The following is a 19,457-nucleotide window of genomic DNA, read 5'->3' as shown; positions in this document are numbered from 1 at the left end:
TCCATATGTGAAACCGAGTCCAGCCGACAGTTCCAAATCAGATGAGGAGAGCGTCATGATGGCCAAGGTTCCTTATGCATCAGCGGCTGGGAGTCTAATGTATGCTATGATAGCTACTAAACCGGACATTGCATTTGCAGTGGGAGTTGTTAGCTGGTATATGGCTAATCCAGGAAAGAGGCATTGGGAGACAGTCAAATGCATCATGAGGTACATGGAAGGTACCAAGGAGATGTGCATCTGGTTTGGTAGAGGAGAGATGCATGTACTTGGGTACATAGATTCAGATTATGCAGGGCATGTGGATAGTAGGTGATCCACTTCTGGTTATGTGTTCACCTTTAGGTGGTGTAGTGTAAAGGATGTCTCGTGCATAGAAGTGTGTTGCTTTGTCTGCCACAGAGGCCGAGTATGTTGCAACCACAGAGGGTTGTAAGGAGGCTATATGGCTTGATCGACTAGTGGGAGATTTGGGGATTCATATAGGCGTACCGACATTGCAAGTGATTCCATGAATGCTATTCAGCTAGCATAAAATCTGGTTTTTCATGCAAAGACCAAACACATTGAGGTCAGGTAACATTTCATCAGGGAGGTACTTGAGAACAAGCGCATAGAGCTTGTCAAGGTTCATACAGATGATGACCCTGCAAATATGTTGACGAAGAGTCTACCTAGTCAACAGTTTAAGTATTGTCTCGTGTATTGATGGGCATTGCATAGTATGTCCACTGGTTTGTTCTCCCTTAAAGGCACATTGGTCTTTAAGTGGGAGGTTGTGGGGGTATAAAGCCCCCCAACATCAAGAAACGCTACATTAATTATTTTGTTTATGTTTTTGGAGAGCCGCGATGCTCAATTAACATAAGGTTTGTGCATTTAATTGAGGGGTAGCGGACTGATTGTGGTGCAGGATTCTTCTAGAAGCCTCCTTCCAGATGGCAGTGGTACAAGCTTCTTCCAGAAGTGCCCTGGAGTATAAAAGGAGTGGGGGCAATGGATTGCAGGTAGAGAAGGGGGGCTGTGAAAGCCTCCCAAGGACAAGGAGGACCTCCTCGCCTTCATGAATATCATCAGCTTGCACGATACACTAATTAATAGATTAGGAGCGATGAGCCTTAACCCCAGTTATGTACAATACTCAAACACATATATATATGGATGCATAGAAGATTAGGGTGTACTGCACCCACCAAAACTTGTGTGGCTCTCTTCTGCCTCTCCCTCTCTTTCACCCTCTTCTCTTCCACTTCTATTGAGAGCACTATTACTTCCTCCTTCATTAGTACTACCGAGGTTTCTTTACCATTTGTGGACTCCATCCTACTATCTTCCTTCATTGGCTCATCCAATGTAGAGCTCTCGCTAGCAGGATTGCCAAGATATGCTAGCTATGAATTGCTGCAAACATGTGGATTTGTTTGAACGTGTATCAGTATCGCCGAATGCTCTAGGTTCCATGAAGGTAGTATGCCTATTTCCAAATGGTCTATTGGAGGTGTTCGCTCTGATTGAGAGACCCCTCATGTGGATTGCTTGTTCGTAAGGCAAATGAATGGCCGAATGCGAAAATGCAATTTTATAATGGATCGATTGCCCTAAGGCTTAGATAGTAATCGAAGAACATTCAATGCTTAATTTGCATGTGGCAGTACTAAGGGCCTTGCTGCAATTGACACACCTATTGTCACCTCCCACACTCATGAATGTACATCGTGAAGATTCAATTGCATATCATCTCTCACTCTGTAATCTAGTGTGTTACATTCACTCATGTGTAAGTAGTCACACACTCCTACTCCGAAAAACAATCAACACTTGACTCCTCTTCCTTAAAATACCCTCTCCGCCGTGAATGCTTGGTGTGTACTCCACAACAATGAGCATTTTGCCTCTGATGTCTCCGAAACGCAGTTGAACATACTCCCATGTTGCAATGTCAAACAGTTACTATCATCTAGAGAGGCTCCACGAACATGATATCTCTCACTCAACCCTTGTATACTTCCAAGGAGTACTTGGCTAGTGGAGCTCTTGTCACCTAAGTATATAATCTTAGTGTAGGTTTGAAAATGGTTGCCAACACTGCTCAATGTTAACTTTTTAGTGTTGCCTTCTAGGCAACAGCGCTTAACTAACACTTTCGAAAAAAAGTGTCCTCCCAATCAAATTTGGAGACTCATCCCATGCGTATGCCTAGATTTACTCCTTTCTATTCTCATTTTGCTTGTGCATGAGCTCTCTCTCTCTCTCGCGTGTGTGCCTAGCTCTCTCCCCTTCCCCCCCCCCCTCAACTATTGATATACTCCATAACATCATGTCCTCTCTTGTTAGCACTGCTTGCAAAGGCAATGCTCTTGTTACACTTTTTTACAAAAGTGTCCCTCTAATCATTTGATGCCACTCATCTCATGCCCATGTCTCGCTTCCCCAAGATGAACTTATGAGCATATTCCTCCTCTAGCGATATGCTCCAAAGTTTCATAAAAAATCGAATAATGAAGGCAGTGCTATTGAGCGAGCGAGCAGAGCATGTGCGCTCTTGTTTGTTAGCACTGCCTTTCAGGCAGCGCTATCGTTACACTTTTCTTAAAAAAGTGTCCCACACCATTTTTCGCCACGTGGCCCCCTTCTATTTTGGTTCTTTCTCTCTCACTCACACACTTTCTTTTTTTAAGAACTCTCTCTCTCTCACGGAGTTTGCAAATCATTCGAACTTTCCTATACACGGGCTTCCATCACAGGTGTTGCAAATTAATCATTCATTCATCTTGACAACTGTTTTCCTTTGATAGAACCAATTGAATGCAGTGCTCACGAGTACTTGTACTCACTTGTTCTTTTTTGACAAAATTGTAATAGAAACGTTGGCGTATAATAGGTTGCCAAGTGGAGTCATGAGATTATGGTGAGCTATAAACCATGGTTAAGGGAAAGAGCACAAAAATCCACTTCCAAGGTCGTCTTCCATTGCAATTTTGCATCAGGTGCTGCACACACAAGATCCGATCTTCTTCCGAATTTTCCAAATTCATAAGGACTACTGCAACGCTCGCCTCGGTACGTCCTCGTAAACGCAGTGTGTTTCGCGCCCTTATAGCTAGGACTTCGGACGCGATTTGGGTCCTGAGAGGTGTGTAGTGTGCTGCCGTAGGAATGGCGTCCGTGATCAGGGATGGCAGGGAACAGAACGTAAAGCAGAAGAAAGTGTGTAAAGGAAGGAAGAGAAGAGGGTTGGCGATGTGTTGTGTGGCTGGTTATCGTAAAAGTGATGGGCAGAGAGAGAGAGAGAGAGAGAGAGAGAGAGAGAGAGAAAATTCTGACCAAATTCACAAGTTTCTTTTTCTCCTGCAAATCCTCCCGTTGGTCCTCAGAGTATCGCAACCATGAGCGAGGTTTTTGATAGCTATGAGAGGCAGTACTGTGAGCTCTCCGCCAATTTGACACGAAATTGCCCAGCCATTGGGCTCCTTATTGGAGGTATGACTTTGAACCGTCGTTGCTGTCCTTTAGCGCACGTAGTTCTTTGCCTTCTTTGTTCTGTGGAATTCATCACTAGGATTAAGCTTCAACTTAGCGATGCAATGGTTTTCTACACCAATCTATGCTTGCATGGATTGCGAAAGTCTTTGCTTCCGTGACACGGATCGGATCGTAACATCTAATGAGTAGTTCACGAAGCTGAAATATGTTTTTTAGTTTCTGTCCCAAATTGGCGAGGAGAGCATGCCAACACACGGTGGAGATCTTTTGGGGATGCATTGCGGAAGCGTGGCGCTTGGGCAGACTTTGAAAGTTTTATAGTCCCAATTTCCATATCACGAGGAGCAATCTTTGTAATGGAAAGCATTGAGGCAATTAGTAAAGGTTGGGGATAAGCAATGCTGCTTGATCATGAGGTCACACAGAGAGGAGAATCGCACTGGTACAACCCAGGGTTGCAGCCATGATGGAGAGAAAGAGCTGAGCTTTTAATTCCTGCAGGGGCATGGTAGAGATCTTAGTATGGCAACCCACGTCCTAATCTGACAGGCAGAGAAATGGGTTACACGAAGTCAAGAGTAGAGGATGCCAAATATGGATCTGAGGTGGTGTTTATCAAAATAGAAAAAGCAATCATGGAAAAGGAGGGACAACTAAGCTGAACAGGATTGTGGAACTACTTGATGTTGAGTTATCTGGATACACCCGCAGGTGTAGGATGTGACCCACTAGGGTTGTTTTCCATGATGCAAGGAAAGCCTGTGATTTTGGGGACTACAAGGCCTTCTCGTTCCCCTTGACTCTGGCTCAAGCCCATTCTCCGGTATGGTAGAGGAGATCAAAGGCCTTGCAACATTTTTGGAGATGATCGGATTATAGAGGAAACCTCAAAACTGCTTGTGGCTGGAACACTCAGTTGACAGGATGTCTTGAAGGATGACTTCATTGCGTCAAAGGAGACCCATGCCAATCTTGAGGAGGTGTAACTACACTGCCATTATTTGCATGTCCTACTTCCGAGACATGAAGTCTTTATGAGGAGGAGCGTTGGAACAATGACAAGGTCAACATGCTGGTACTTCACTTTCTACTATCAGGAAACGCTCGTCAATCTGTGTCCGTTGGAAAAGGGGTATTAGGATTGATCTCCTATTATATAAGGGGAGCATGTCTAAATTAAAACTGTCCAGAGGACACTCAAGACACACTCTCGTGCTGACAAATCTGTCATCTAAACAAAAGTGGTTGGCATTGGTGCAGTTTTATGACTCGACATTGAACACATTCAGTTAGGTTAGTGTCCACATTATTGCACCAGACACCTTTCAGCCACTTGTGAACTAAATGTTGCAGCCACTTCTCTTCCGATATGTGCTGGTTTTCTTTGATGACATCTTTACAACAAAAGCAAACAGGAGCACATGGAGCATGTCAAACTTGCCTTCAAAGACTTGGCATCACTACCTAGTGAGGGAGAAAAATCAAGATCACTACTGATAATGGAACACTCAGATTTTTCCTTATGCAACCCAACTTGTCAGCCAAACAAAAGAGATGGTTGGCTTCAGTGCAGTCCTATGATTTTGACATTGAGTATAGAAAGGGGAAAGAAAATGTGGTTGTAGATGCCTTGTTCAAGATGTGAGCTTGTACATGGAGTATATAAAGGGGAAGAGAATGTGCCTTGCTTAGGATGTTTGCAGTCTCAATCCGGCCTTCAAGAGGGTTAATGCAGAATTCAAAGGCAGCAGCCATCTTTTCAGATTTGCTAGCCTTCGTCATGGCTGAGTTTGCCCTTCACCTCTGGAGTGTCGACAGAAACTCAATACGAAGACTTTGTATAAATGGATGCTCAAGTATGTGTGGGTGTGTGGATTTGTATGTGTGAGAGCATACTTTTATACTATGGTCTACACCCACTATTGGGCGCTGATGACGTCAGTGGGGATGTCATAGTGGCTAGTCCCTACTATGCGTGATGGAGTTTATGGTTTTCAATCTTATGAGTGACTCTTGTGAGATTGAAACTGCACTATGTTGTGTTTTTAGAGGATGAGTTTGGGAATGTTCCTGGATTCATCTAGGTATATATTTGCAGGAGCCCTCATGTCAGGATCATCCTGAATTTAAATTGCATGATGGCTTGCGAGAAAAAACTTATTTGGTTCTAGACTCACAGTAATGGTGCAAACTGGGAATGCCTTGCGAACATGGCTGTGAAAAATGAGCAAGGACAAGAGGACTTGGAGGGGATGGAGGCTCTTTTACAAGTGGCTGACAAGAATATGCAAGATCCAAGCTAAGCAAAAGAAGTATGTGGATGATTGTAGGAGGTACTTGGTTTTCAAGGATGGGGGTTATGTGCATGTACACTTCTACCAAAATTGTTATGCCTTGCTAAAAGGGAGTACCAACATGAAGCTTGCTCATTGGTATTATGGCCCTTATAGGACCATTTGGGGGACAAGCATTTTCTGAGCAAAATCTTCCGAGCGTCCGAGCGAAGGGAAAAAAAAAAGCTTCCAACTATGTAAAAATATGGCAAAAATAGATCGGAATAAAACATAGTTTAACTTAGAAATATGCAAAATTATAGCAATGCCTATTTTATACACAAATCTTTACATAAATCTTTGGGAATGCTGAGTAACATAATGGGATGGCTTTTGAAGAAACCCTCATGTAGAGTAGAGACTTCTCTATGAGAAGTCCCTTATGATCCTTCTTACAACTTATAATTAATAGGGGGTGATATTGAAAACCCTCTCTTAACCTAGCCTCATGAAAGGGTTTCTCCAAAGAAACCTCATTCAAGCAAGCCATCAAGGTAGTTTCGCTAGCGAAATCCCTTGGATGTAGGTCTTCCAAGGTACCATGGACAACACTGTTAAAAGTGGCATAACTTTCACATCTAATGTCCAAATATAGTCATTCAGCCACTCAAATTGATCGAAAATCCCCATTTGGACACATCTATAGAGTTATATTTTAGAAAATCTTGCATATATAGTATTAAATATTACATGTATTTTATGAGAGTGATATATATGTCTAAGTTAATACTCATTATAGTAATTTAAACTTCTTTAGAAACATATCCATAAATATCTTATTATTTATGCTATCAAAATACTAGATTTTAGAAAATCTTCCATATATAATATGCATATTATGTTATTTATGCTATATTTTAAAAAATCTTGCATATATAGCATTAAATATTACATGTATTTTATGAGAGTGATATATAAGCCCCACCCACCCACCCACACACACACAGTTCCTATGCAATATACCAGTGCACAGTTCCTATGCAATATACCTGCGCACAGTTCCTATGCAATATACCAGTGCACCTTGCCTCTCTCTCTCTCTCTCTCTCTCTCTCTCTCTCTTGCTGTCTCGTGTTTCATGCTTCTGCATGTGCAATGTTTGACAGCAACAACCATTGGATAGCACAGGGAGGGGGGAAAATTGATGGAGTTATGGGGCATACAAGCTGTTGATATCCTAGAAGATATGGGGGAAATCAGAAATTTGGTCACGCAGAAAATGCTACTGAAACTATGCAAGACCACAGGCGAAAATGCATTTCTACAAACAAGAAATTAACCGAAAGGACAGATGAAATGCGAAACTACATATGTATCATTGTCTAAAAGGCATGTAATATGCAAAACAAGGACCAACTCCCATTGACCTAGAGATGGAAAGGGGCAGGTGGGCAAGATCTAGGATCCCAAGGGACACATGAATCTGCAAAATCTGCTCCACAAAAGAGAGAGAAAATAAGCAGCACTGCCCTTACAGTGTCGAGCCTATGCACACATCAGGGGAAAAATAGCTACAGCACTATATACCTAGATGAGTCCAGGAACATGCCTTTCAATCTCATGATAGTCACTCATAAGGTTGAAAACCATGAACTCCATCACGCATAGCAGAGACTAGCTACTATGACATCCCCACTGACGTCATCAATGCCCAACAGTGGGTGTAGACCATAGTATAAACATATGCTCTACCACATACAAATCCTTACACCCACACATACTGGAGCATCCATTTATACAAAGTCTTCGTACTGAGTTTCTGTCGGCACTCTAGAGGTGAAGGGCAGATTCACCCATGAGGAAGGCTAGTACTAAAGGAGAACCTAAAACCCTCTTGGAAGAACTAGCCAAATAGTTGGGGGGCTACCTTAAGGGACTTTTGGGGCTCTGCTTGTGACCCTCCGGGATCTCTGGAACTGATATCACTATTAAGTTTTAACTGGTTGCGCTCCTTAATACAATCATGTCATATCATATCCTCTCTCTTTCTCTCTCTCTCTCTCTCTCTCTCTCTGTGTCAGCCCTTTCCCATCTTCCACTTGAGAGATGAATCTGCATTTTATGTGATATTCAGGAGGCTGAGATAGAAGATCACTTTGCATTCAGATGCCTTGTACTCTATGAGATCCATGGTTCATATCATTGTCTTTTCAGTAGTGGTTTTGGCCCGCTTAGTGAGTTCTTGGCACCTCCTGATCAGCGACATGTGGCCACTTTCCTTCTTGAGGCCCATAGGCATAGAGACCAGCTTATATGAGCATAGAGGAGAGCGCATGAGGGATTGGCCGAGCCCAGCCAGAGCGCGATCGTGGATTTTTTCTCTGGTGACCGGAGCCAAGGACAGCAGGGGCGTAGATGTAGCAGAGAGTCAGAGTTCACAACTCGACAGACCCAGCCCCGGTGGATCACAGGAGGACTGCATCCTCTCTTCGATGTAGGGAGACAGACCACTGGAGTGAAGATAGCACTTGTCGGGCAGCGGGCTACGTTACTGAGACTATAGAGGAGGAGGGATGGACCTGTACAAGCTGAGCGCTAGCAGTGATCTATCACCGACTTTCTTCCTCAATGCCAGCCCTCACCAGATGTCAGACGAGCTCCTCTTGTCTCTCCTTAGTCGTCGGTGGGGTTGGTCCCACAGACAGCATACATAGGTGCAGCCATTTGGATGGACAGTTGACCAATTGGTAGATGGTCAGGGGCTTCAGCCTTGGTGGCTCCCCTTAGGGTTCTCTCGCAGCTACAGCACGATGCATTACTTTTTTCTCGTCATAGATCAGCGTTGGGTATGGGTGCCTGTTTAGTCGCCATACCCTTAGCTTTCATTGTATCCGTTTGTTTTCAATCTCATAACCTTTGGTCTTTCATAGACATTAATAAAATTTCTTTCATTCTTCTCCCTTCTTCCTCTTTTCTCACACCTCCCTTCCACTACGCTGCACCCCTCTTTTCTGCATAGTATATTAAAAATCCATGCTTTGCATGAATTGAGTGGTGCTGGAATTATGTTGACTACTCTTCCAGATATCATGCTTTGCTGAAATGGAATAACATCTGTTTACTATAAGTACTGACAGATAACACTTCTTTGAACATACGAGTGATAGTTCTGTAGTGCTTGTTCCCTAATATGCCTTATAATTTTTTTCCGGGGTGGGAGGAGTTTTGGGTCGATTTGCTGCAACAGACTGATTTTCTTTTATAATGCAGAGCAAAAGAAACAGAAGCTTGCTGAGCTCAAAAATGGATTATCTGAAGCAGAGTCTCTGGTTTGTATCTGAAATACCTCATCTTTGCAGAGTAGTTTTGTTGATGGGAGGTATTCTGGTTTCTGTGGTAAACATACTGTTTTTGAGTTTATCAATGGGAAAAGTGGAGCAGCTGAAAAAAATTTTCACACTTTAGTCGTTGTCTCTTCAAGATCAGAAGAATGGATTTAGAGGCACGAAGTTTGCAACCAACACGGCAGGCTGTCCTATTGGCAAAGTTGAGGGAGTACAAATCAGATCTAAATTACCTGAAACGTGAACACAAAAAGTTATCCTCTGCAACTGATTCGCAAGCTGCCAGAGATGAACTCCTCGAAGCAGGGATGTCGGATACTTTGAAGGTATGATGCTTACATTGTAAATTGCACATACATTATTTTTTGTTCACAGCATTTCAAAAGCTCACATTCGGGTTTGTGGATGTGTGTGAGAGCATATGTTTATACAATGGTCTACTCCCACCAGCGCTGATGATGTCAGTGGGGATGTCATAATAGCTAGTCCCTGCTATGTGTGATGAAATTCACAATTTTCAACCTTGTGAGTGATTGTCATCAGATTGAAACTATACACTGTGTTTTTTAGAGGATGAGGGAGGTTGGGCATGTTCTTGGATTCATATAGGTCATGTTCTTAGATTCATCTTGTTATATGTAAATATATTTTCTTTAAGTGCTTAAGCCACAAGGGCCCTTTAGCTACTACACATGGATATGCACATTCTTTATTCGTTCACCTAGTTCAAATTACAAATGAGAGTTAGTCCTGCCAGAAAGAGCCTTGCATTTTAGCTCACAGAATGGTGACAAAGCGGTGGTCATGCTTACTGTTGTAACATGAGTATACTTCTATCTTTATCTCTCAACTTCACCACGCAGTAGCAGGCAGACACTTTGCTTTTGTATCAAATAATGTCCATTGCATTGAAACAGCAATTGTTAGTGTCTTCTATATTTGAGCTACTGTTTGATCAATTGGTGGCTCCATTTCTCTGCAGATCTTCTTAAATCTACTTGGTTATGTTTTGTATTGGTGCTCAATATATGAAACTTGCGAGCCTTGCAGGCCTCAGCTGGTCAACGGGAGAGGCTCCTTATGTCTACTGAAAGACTCAATCAATCTGGTGATAGAATAAAGGAAAGCAAAAGAGTACTTTTGGAAACTGAGGAGTGTGGTGTTTCGATCTTGCAAGACCTTCATCAGCAGCGGCAAACACTTCTACATGCTCAAGAGACTGTACACATCTGCACTTTTACTTTTTCGCACATATGGCTCATCCAGATGTCATTCGTTTTGGAAGAAATATAAGGAACTGTGCTATTTGAGAAGTATTAATGGTATGGAGGAGTGTGGATGGATGCTTGGATATGTGTTGGCAAATGGAGGGGTAAAAGCTTATTGGCTGCATTGAAATTTGTGATTGCTGGCTGTGTGTGTTGCGCTAAAAGGACTGCTGTGAAGGGACTTGTTGGTATGGGGAGGGGCGTCAGCTGCCTCGGGTTGTCTAGTTTTGGGAATAGGTGAGGACCAGCAGTGTGAGAAGGATTTGGGATATTTTAACGGGCAGCAATAGACGTCAAATTAATTCATGTTGTGATACCTAATGATCATTTGTGTATTACATCAATTCACTTTGTGGTACCTATTTTGCCCTCTTTCTCACATGAACTCCCTTGCTTTCACTGCTATTCTAACCCGTTGAAGTAGTGATAATTTTCGAAGGTGTGCCTTTTACCAAATGATTCTGTTGGGGAATACCTAGAAAAGAGTGGATTGCAGTAGAAGGATTAGAGGTCTAAAATTCTAATTTATCCTTATCAGCCCGTTTTGGAAAGGAAGTGGTAGGAATTGCAGGATAAAACAACAAATATGGATCAATACTTGAATTTTACATGGTAACATGCATGAGAACTCAGGCTTGTTTCTCAGAATGCTTCATGATGGCCATGCAACAAATTCTGTTAGAAGTCGAATGTCAATTTAGAGAGAGAGAGAGAGAGAGAGAGATTCATAGTGTTGTATTTGATCCCTTTTAATGCCCTTGGAGGGAGCATTTGAATTTTTCTATGGTACAAGGTGTCAAATAGCTGAGATACTATTCGACAAGAATACTGGAAATTCATCCAAAGGACTATGCACCATCTATATTGGCAACCACAAATGGGCTTGACTGTACCAAACGATCCAAGGTTAACTCTATGGAACCTCGCACCTCTTCCCATATAGAAGATGCAACTCCAGTATAGAATAAAAGAGGAAAAACACCTCAAGTAGCCAATACCATCCATATGAGCCTTAATTGCAACCCTGAAGATTCGTTGGCCACACAGGTTTTTTGTTTACAAGGCTCAATCGGTGTACCTCAGTAACCATGATTGACAGCATGACTGCTTGTGTAATTTCCCTGCCAGTTTCTTAGTACAATGGATCAAATTGAACACCAGTCCCAGTCATGTTCATTACCAAATCAAACTTGCAAATGGAACAATTTTCTTGTGCAACACATGGGTCAAACAATTGTTCTTCCATCCATATTTAACAATAGATGGTGGACGGTGGACAAGTTGAATTTTGTCATCAGGCTGTTCTCATGATGTGATGAAATTCTTGGACAACAATTGCTCTATGACTACAATCCTTCACTCTGTTTTTGCAGCCACACGATCCAGTTCGTCCACAACAGTAAACTTATCGAGACATTGGTTGTCTCATCCTTACAAGTAAAGAATTGGGTTCACTTGAAACTAACACTGCTGTGGGTTATCTCAGTCGATGAGATACCTAAGCAGGATCCTCTTGAGTATTTCACCAAACCAATTTTCCAACCCTATCTGGATATATTTCCAAAGGAGTTACTATGCTAGTTACCACATCAACGAACAGTGGACCATGCAACTGAACTCATTCTTGGCAGTACTAGGCTACTAACTCCCCATGAGGCCCTCATGCTACACACGAGGGTGTTTGAATGCATGTTCCATCTCATATGCAGCACAAGCTTGAGGACAAGGCACTTAAATGCATCTTCATTGGTTACATTTCAGAAAGTAAAGGCTATCGTTTATACTGGCCTGGGAATATTATTATTAGTAGAGATGTTGTCTTGCTGAAAATTCTGTTATGCCATTGTTGGATTGTACAATAGTAGCTTCTCGTCTTATGCAAGGACACTCAATGAGGTTGCATTGATTGCTACAGCTTGCAATAGGAGCCATTGTGTCTCAAGGATGCTTTTGATAGCAAGGATAGGATGGATGCAATGAAGTCTGGACTCAATCATCATAATGGCACTTAGGAATTGTGTTTTCCTGCAGGCAAGCATGCTATAGCCACCACGAGGATATACAAGCTCAAAAGGAAAGTTGATGGGTTTGTTGACCGCTACAAAGCCCATCTTGTTGCAAATGGTTAATCTCAGCAGCAAGGCATTGATTTTGAGGAGACATTTGCAGCCTCTTCACACATTACTAATGTCAGTGTGTCATTGCTATTGCAGCCATCATCATTGGTAAGTGCATCTGTCACATGCACCCTTGCACTTGGGTGCATTGTGACACATTGTCATCATCTTCAAGTGCTTATGTACAGCAGTAGATGACTTTATAGGTAATTTGTTCATATGCCATGACCCCATTGTGAGCCCTAGTCTAGGGACAGTCAGGCACAAGCACATAGGTTAGTCTCTTAGCCATAGTTCAGTCCGTATTGACTTGTGCCCATTAGAGAACTCAATGGGTTAGTGTTTCCTTCTTAGGTTTAGTTATGTCTAGATCCTAGTGAAGAATAGGAGCCCCAAAGGGCCCCCCAAAGGCCGGCCTATTGACTTAAGGAGGGGCTCGAATAGGTGCCTTTTACAGGCAGCCTCAGCCGCCCCTCTAGTCGGCTAGTAGGGTCAGCTTTGCTGGCCCTACCATGACTTCTTCAGCCGTTTCATATTCCGATTGAAAGATGGGAGAACATCTCCATGGATTTCATTACAATCTTAGCTCATTCTTCTAAAGATAACACACATATTGTGGTGATCGTTGATTGCTTGTCTCAAATGGCACATTTCATCCCTTGCCAAAAGAGTGCTCAAGCTCCAGACATCGCATGGTTCTTCATACAACATATGTTTCGACTCTGTAGTTTGCCAAAAAACATCTTCATTGACAGAGATGTCAAGTTCTCTGGTCGTCTTCAGGCCAGCTGGTCGCACCGAAAGAACCAATCAAGTCTTGGAAGAGATGTGACCTCACTACATTCACTCAAGGTTATGTTCTTGGGAAGATATTTATCACTCATAGAGTTCATATACAACTCTTTTCCATAGTGCTATCAGCATTCAACATGACTCCTTTTCAAGCAGCCTATGGACACACTCTGATAGTACCTACAAATTTTTTACCTCAACATAGAGTGGCCTTAGCTGATCACATCAATTAAGAAATGCAAGATATCCTAGCGCAAGTCAGGGATCAAATGTGCAAAGCACAAGAGCACTATTAACATTCCGCCAATAGATGCAAATGTCATCTTGAGTTCAATACTAGTGATATGGTTTTGTTATTTGTAGCTCCCAAACTCGGCCATGATATTGGATCATAAGAAATGTTTCCATACTAAGCTATAAGTTGGATTTACCACCATCTTTGGATAAAATTCAGCCTGCATTTCACATTTAGTGAGTAAAGGCATATGTTCTAGGTGATGAAGTTGTTCTAATTCCAGGATTTAGAATTTAAAAATGACTATATTCTAGTCATTCCCGAGTTCATTCTGAAACATTTGCAGCACGACACACAGCATCGACTTATTTCTGAGTTCCTTGTTCGGTGGTGTGATATTGATGATTACTACGCTAGTTGGCAAGATATGCAATAGTAGCTCGACATTTAATAGCAGTATTATAAGCTTCAGGCATGAGTCATTCTCTATCAGCTCATCTTTTTCATTAGGGTCTTCTTTTAAGTGGGAGGGGATGTCATGGTCCATGACACATTCTATTTATAAAACCTTGTACTTATGGATGGTCGGATGAATCTACACTTTGGAAGGGTATGCCTTTTCGACGGGTCAATTGCCATGAGGCACAACCCTTCACAAGAGCTACACCTTTTCCAAAGAGGCATACACTTTTGAAGAGGACACTTCTATTTGTAATTTACTCTCTCATCAAGGGTTGCACTCTTCACAAAAGGTACGCACCTCTTCATGCACACTCCCTTTGGGGCACACCCCTTTCCTTTGTGGCTCTCCACTCGCTATATAAGAAAGGCCTCGTATATGGATTAGACACATTTTGACAATTCAGACATTTGAAGTAATACATATACTCTTTTTCCCTACAATCATTGCAGTCTCCTTTCTACTCCTTAGCTCAATAGCAATATTACATTACTAGGATTTCTTACAAGCCAAGCCTTGGGTTTGTCATCCCAAGCCGTTGGGTTCGACATAAATGGGACATGGTATCAGAGCCTGGACTCTAGCAAGAAGATTTGGTAGTGTGTTTCTGTTTGCGAGCAGATTGTGAGAGATGGCCCAGCCCACAAGACTGCGAATCCCACCGTTCGGCGAAAGCGAAAAGTTGGACGGCTCTAACTATCCTCTCTAGAAGTTCAAGATGAAGACCATCCTAAGCGCATATGAGCTTTGGGACACTGCTACTGGGATGGACGTGAGGCCGGCGGATCCAGCCAATGTTGGACAACAGATAGTACCAACTGCGGATGAGATTCTCGCGTGGACAAGAAGAAATGCAGATGCGCTGTGTTCTATTGTCTGCAGTGTTAGTGATTCCGTCATGGCGTTAATTCAACATGTCACCACAGCGGAGGAGGCATGGACGGTCTTGAAAAATCAGTACGAGACCACGAATCAGACGCGGATTCAGAATCTGGAGACTCAACTCGTGAACGAGAAGTTGTTTGCGGCGAATATTTTACAAGAGGACTTAATACTTTAGGACTTAAATATACACAATGCAGGACCTTGGAAGTGCAACAACTCATGAAATCGAAATTCCCTGTTATTTAAAATAGGAATATTGGCCGCTTGCTGTGTTGTCATGTAGCTTCTTTGGTATTAGCATTGTGTTACATGTGTTAGAGCCATTGTGTTATGTTCTTGACTTATGCTTTTCAATTTAATTATTTCCGGGTTGCATTTTACATTATGCTTTCTGCAAATTGTCTTCCCAAATGGTTAATTGTCTCTTGTATCATAATGTAGATTGGAGAGGTGGATGATAACATTGGGAGAAGCAAAAAGATTCTCATATCCATGACCAGAAGAATCAGCCGTAACAAATGGATTATGGGTGGCCTTATAGGTAGTCTGGCTGTTGCTATACTGCTAATTGCTTATGCAAGACTTACTCGTAGTTGAAAAGTTGTAGCAATCTGGATTCAGATTTTATTCTAAGTGCACCTAATCTCTAGGGTTTGCACTGTTGGCAGCGTCTGATTTTTAGCTTATATTATTAATGTTGTACTGATAATCTGCAATTTGTTTGTTATTTTCAATACAACTGTGGACTGTCAACATATATATACCCTTGGCATCTATATTTGTATTAGGTAGGAAAGATGTGCAACGGTGATTTGTGGCGGACATGCATATTTCTCTCTCTGACCATTTTGGCCAACGCTCAGCTGATATTGTGGTGATAATTTCTATCTCCAGTGGTATGATTGTCTCTGCTCTTATGAGCTATCTTTCCTTTGCAACTTTGGTGAAAGCTCTTTTGGAGAGGCTAAAATGAGCCTTCGCAGGAGTTATATATAAAGCAAATATTGTCAAATTTTCAATTAACCCTGTCCCGAGTGTTAAGTTTCGTCATGATCACGTCTGCTCTTTGTCTCAGAAGCTATGACAGATAAGTACAAACACCTTTGGGTGTGCCTGTGCCTAGGATTTTATCTGATGATCAACCGCACTATTGAGTGCTGATGAATTGGCTGGACATGTTCTAAAAGCTAGTCTTTGTGATGCATTATGGGGTTGATGATATGTGCGTGAGACTAAAAAATTTGTGCTATACACCCACCTTCAGTGCTGATGAATTGGGTGGAGAGGTCAAAATTGCCAGTTCAACTCCCTGCTATGTATGATGGGGTTGATGGTGTGTTCCCTGGTGGGTGGCATTTATGATGCTAAGAATTGCACTTTTGTGTTTCCACATAGCAAGTTTGATGTATTTTTCCAAATGCATTGATGAAAAATAATGCATGTTTGGAAGCTATTAGCCAGCATGACTTTTTTGTTTGTGCAAACTTGTGTCTTTGTATAGACAATGCAATCTTTCTATGTTTCCGAGGCAGGTTTTTATTATACAAAAATGCGTTGGTAGAACCTGCTGGATGCTGTTACTTGTTCTGAAAGTTTGGATAGATTTCATGCATGCTTCAGTTTATTTCTACTCACATGGTCATTGCCAACAGAGATAATCTAGGCACGTTCAAGAACAGCACTTCAGAAGAAGCAATCCAGACCATATTTTGATGGTCTCTTGATTAAGTTACTGGTGTGCAGTTGGTTTGAGGAGCCCATAGGTCCTGAACATGTTTTCCTGCTCCTACAAGTCTTAGTTCAATACGAAGGGAATTCTTCACTTGTTGGGACTTTATTTTCAATGTTTTTGGAGTATGTTTGTTGCTCTACACTCACCAGAACACTGGGGGGAAAGGCACTGATCAGGACCCAACAAACTACTTCCTTTCCCGTCATTTTGTATCATCTACGTTGGCAGTCACATTTCAAAAAAAAAAAGCCCATGGTAGTATGCACATTTAGTTGGCAGTCACATTTCAAAGCAGGTTAAAGTATAGATTACATCAATTGATGACAAACAAAAACAGTCAGTAGTAAAGTGTGCTTGTGAAAATTGCTTGAATATACTTTTGATCCTTGCTTTAAGGTACTTGGAAAAATACTGCATTTCTTTGTGTAGATAGACCTTGCCCTAATGACCAATGACAAGTGGGGTATGGGACATCAAGGCTTGCTGTATGTTTGTATACTTCATAAATGGAGATTAGTGTAGACCACATCAAGGATGCTTTTAACAGATTCATCATCTAGGCAAAGACCATATTCTTCAAACTTGCTGTGAAAATATCTACAGCAGAATGGCATTCAATTCATCACGGCCATGCTTCTTTGTTTGTGGTGCTACTTTACCTACTGCGAGCATCTCTCCTATGTCAAGCTCCACGTCTATCTTTCCACAAAAATATCATCAATCTGTAGCTGCTGGAAACATCTCTTCAATCACAAGCTTCCATGATTGTCTTGCCACAAAAAATGTAATCAAGCTTGCATCTCCAAATGTAAAAGTTACTTTGATGAAAGTCTAGAGTGCCCAAGTTAGTTTGATCTCTAGCACAAAGGCTATGTTAATTCAATACTGAAATATGATGCCTAATGGAGTGTGATTTTAAGAGCGCTCGCCTTCAAGAAATTCATTGTGAAGCTCAAGATTTCCCTCAAATCTAATTTAGATAGATTCAAAATTGGAGTCAAGGGGAAAAAATTGTAGACTTTTGAAGATGATTCTCTTAAGCCCCTAATTGGCCCCAAGTATAGTAACTTTGGCAAAAACAAAAATTTTAAGGGTTAAAAATTGATCTTAGACATTACCTTGGGTGGGATGACCAAATCTTGGAGCTCAATTCAAAACTACATTGCGTGTAGTTTTGCTTGGGTGATCAAGACACAGGGAATTTCCAACCAGAATCCAAATGCCAACCTCAAATTGCACTAGCCAACCGCAAAATAAACGACACAATTGTATGACGTGGTTCATAGTGAATGATCCGTTCCACTAAAATTTTCTTTCCTTTATGTAGAGGCCATGCCAAGACTTGAACCTTCTCATGGCATATTGTCCTCACCACTAGACCGGTTCTTGAGGCGAGAATAAGCATTATGTGGTTGGTTGTATTTTTGCCACATGTTGTCTAGTTAGCCCTTTGTCTCTCCTAATGTTTGATTTGTTTGTTTTCTTGGAAGAAGAATTGCAAATATTGTAATTGGAGCTGTGCTTGAGCCTTTTCAATTTGTTCACCATGCCTTTGCTTTTGAAAATTGCAAGAAGAGTTGCAGGCAATCTCACAACTAGAGCTTCTTGTCCTTGAGCCTCTTCAACTGGATCACTATTCCTTAATTTGCTTTTGAGAATTGCAAGAAAAATTGCAGGAAATCTCACAATTGGAGCTCCTTGTGCATGTTTAATTGGTTCACTTAGTTTTGAGAATTGCATCTCTTTTGAAACATTTCCTTATGCATTATATTAAGCATGTTTAGCTACCTAGGCTTGTGAGCTTGTTGTATACACAAACGTTATGTCAAGTATTGCTTAATGTGCCTCATAAACCTGGCCTATGCACAAGTGTGCTTCACAAACCTTGCCTATGCACAAGTGTGTTGCTCATGTTTGGTGATAAGCTTGCAACTCTTCTAAACTTATGGTTCCACCTTTGAGATCTCATGAACTTCAAGAGCTTGGGTTGGCTTTTTCTATGCTACTTTTGCTTGTTGGTGCTTCTTTACTATGCTTATAGCTTGTCATTGAGGCTATTGGTGGAGCATATTTGCTATTTGCAAGTACTTCCAAAGGCTTATTTTGTTCTAAAATGATTGTTCCACTATGCTTTCTATTGTTGATAGGTATTGTGCAATTCTCCACATCCATGATTATCATGGAGCTCTTAAAGCTTCGTGGAATGCTGCACCAAAGTGTTGCTAGTAGTTGCACATTTGAGATGATCTCATTAGTTTGTATAAGGACTTGCTTCTCATGCCATTGGTTGCTCACAAATGCTTTGCTATGTACGGTCTCGTTTACCTTTGTCTCCTCTTTTGCGAGCTTCTATAGCACATTTGGCTCATTTGTTATGTTAACCTCTATTAGGCCTTGACTGGGATTGTGATGGCATTTCTAGCCTATATTTTTCCCTTGTTGGGTCTTTAGTGTTGGTTGCTTGAATGTTTTCACTTTGTTGTTATTTTTGCCTAATGGTTGGAATTTTTTTACTGTTGTGCTGTGACTAGCTCTTGTTTGTCATTGCTCTTCAAGGATCACAACTGATCAAGAGGTTGAGGAGAGTTTTGCTTCTCTTCTTCGCAATATGATCAAGAGGTTGAGGAGCCTTTTTGCTTGTCTTCTTTGCAATATGAAGAGCTGCCACCTAATAAGTTCTATCAAAATAGTGAGGAACTACTAGGTACATAGCCTTACAACCAACCTAACACAGACACAAAGGAAAAACCCCATAGCCACTCCTAAATGACCCATAAATGACACCCACATGTGTCCCCAAGCTTTGGAAATTTGCATGGGTCTATGAAAACTTGCACAATCATAGCTGCTCACATAGAGAAATGAAAA

The 19,457-nt window shown here is 41.6% G+C and overlaps 1 protein-coding gene across 4 annotated transcripts; it reads left to right on the top strand.

Annotated features, from left to right (window-relative positions):
• The first annotated feature begins 2,921 nt into the window (after window positions 1-2,921).
• On the top strand, window positions 2,922-16,310 carry LOC147892028 (vesicle transport v-SNARE 11-like). 4 transcript variants are annotated; one of them, XR_015542441.1, is made up of 8 exons: window positions 2,922-3,060; window positions 3,375-3,480; window positions 9,027-9,085; window positions 9,238-9,426; window positions 10,151-10,321; window positions 15,299-15,398; window positions 15,646-15,753; window positions 15,936-16,310. XR_015542441.1 is itself a non-coding variant. In XM_087388126.1 (7 exons), exons 1-7 carry the CDS (start codon window positions 2,923-2,925, stop codon window positions 15,666-15,668), a joined length of 786 nt encoding a protein of 261 aa, XP_087244252.1. In that variant the 5' UTR covers window position 2,922; the 3' UTR covers window positions 15,669-16,310. The 4 variants fall into 4 exon arrangements, 2 of the variants coding, with proteins under 2 accessions (XP_087244252.1, XP_087244251.1); XR_015542440.1 differs by having other exon boundaries at window positions 15,933-16,310; XM_087388126.1 differs by having other exon boundaries at window positions 15,646-16,310.
• Window positions 16,311-19,457: the final 3,147 nt, after the last annotated feature.

The sequence above is a fragment of the Dipteris shenzhenensis genome, chromosome 17, assembly GCF_047967505.1.
Source record: "Dipteris shenzhenensis isolate YYH24624 ecotype China chromosome 17, Dip_SZ_1.0, whole genome shotgun sequence".
Lineage (NCBI taxonomy): Eukaryota > Viridiplantae > Streptophyta > Polypodiopsida > Gleicheniales > Dipteridaceae > Dipteris > Dipteris shenzhenensis.
This window is presented reverse-complemented; position numbering and strand designations above follow the sequence as displayed.

What these genes read in the sequence shown, in the direction of transcription:
- LOC147892028 (XM_087388125.1), top strand. Translation starts at nt 2,923, where the DNA reads ATGGTTAAGGGAAAGAGCACAAAAATCCACTTCCAAGGTCGTCTTCCA. An exon ending in CTACTGCAACGCTCGCCTCG is followed by an intron (nt 3,061 to 3,374) that starts GTACGTCCTCGT and finishes GTTGGTCCTCAG; the next exon opens with AGTATCGCAACCATGAGCGA. An exon ending in TTCTACATGCTCAAGAGACT is followed by an intron (nt 10,322 to 15,298) that starts GTACACATCTGC and finishes ATCATAATGTAG; the next exon opens with ATTGGAGAGGTGGATGATAA.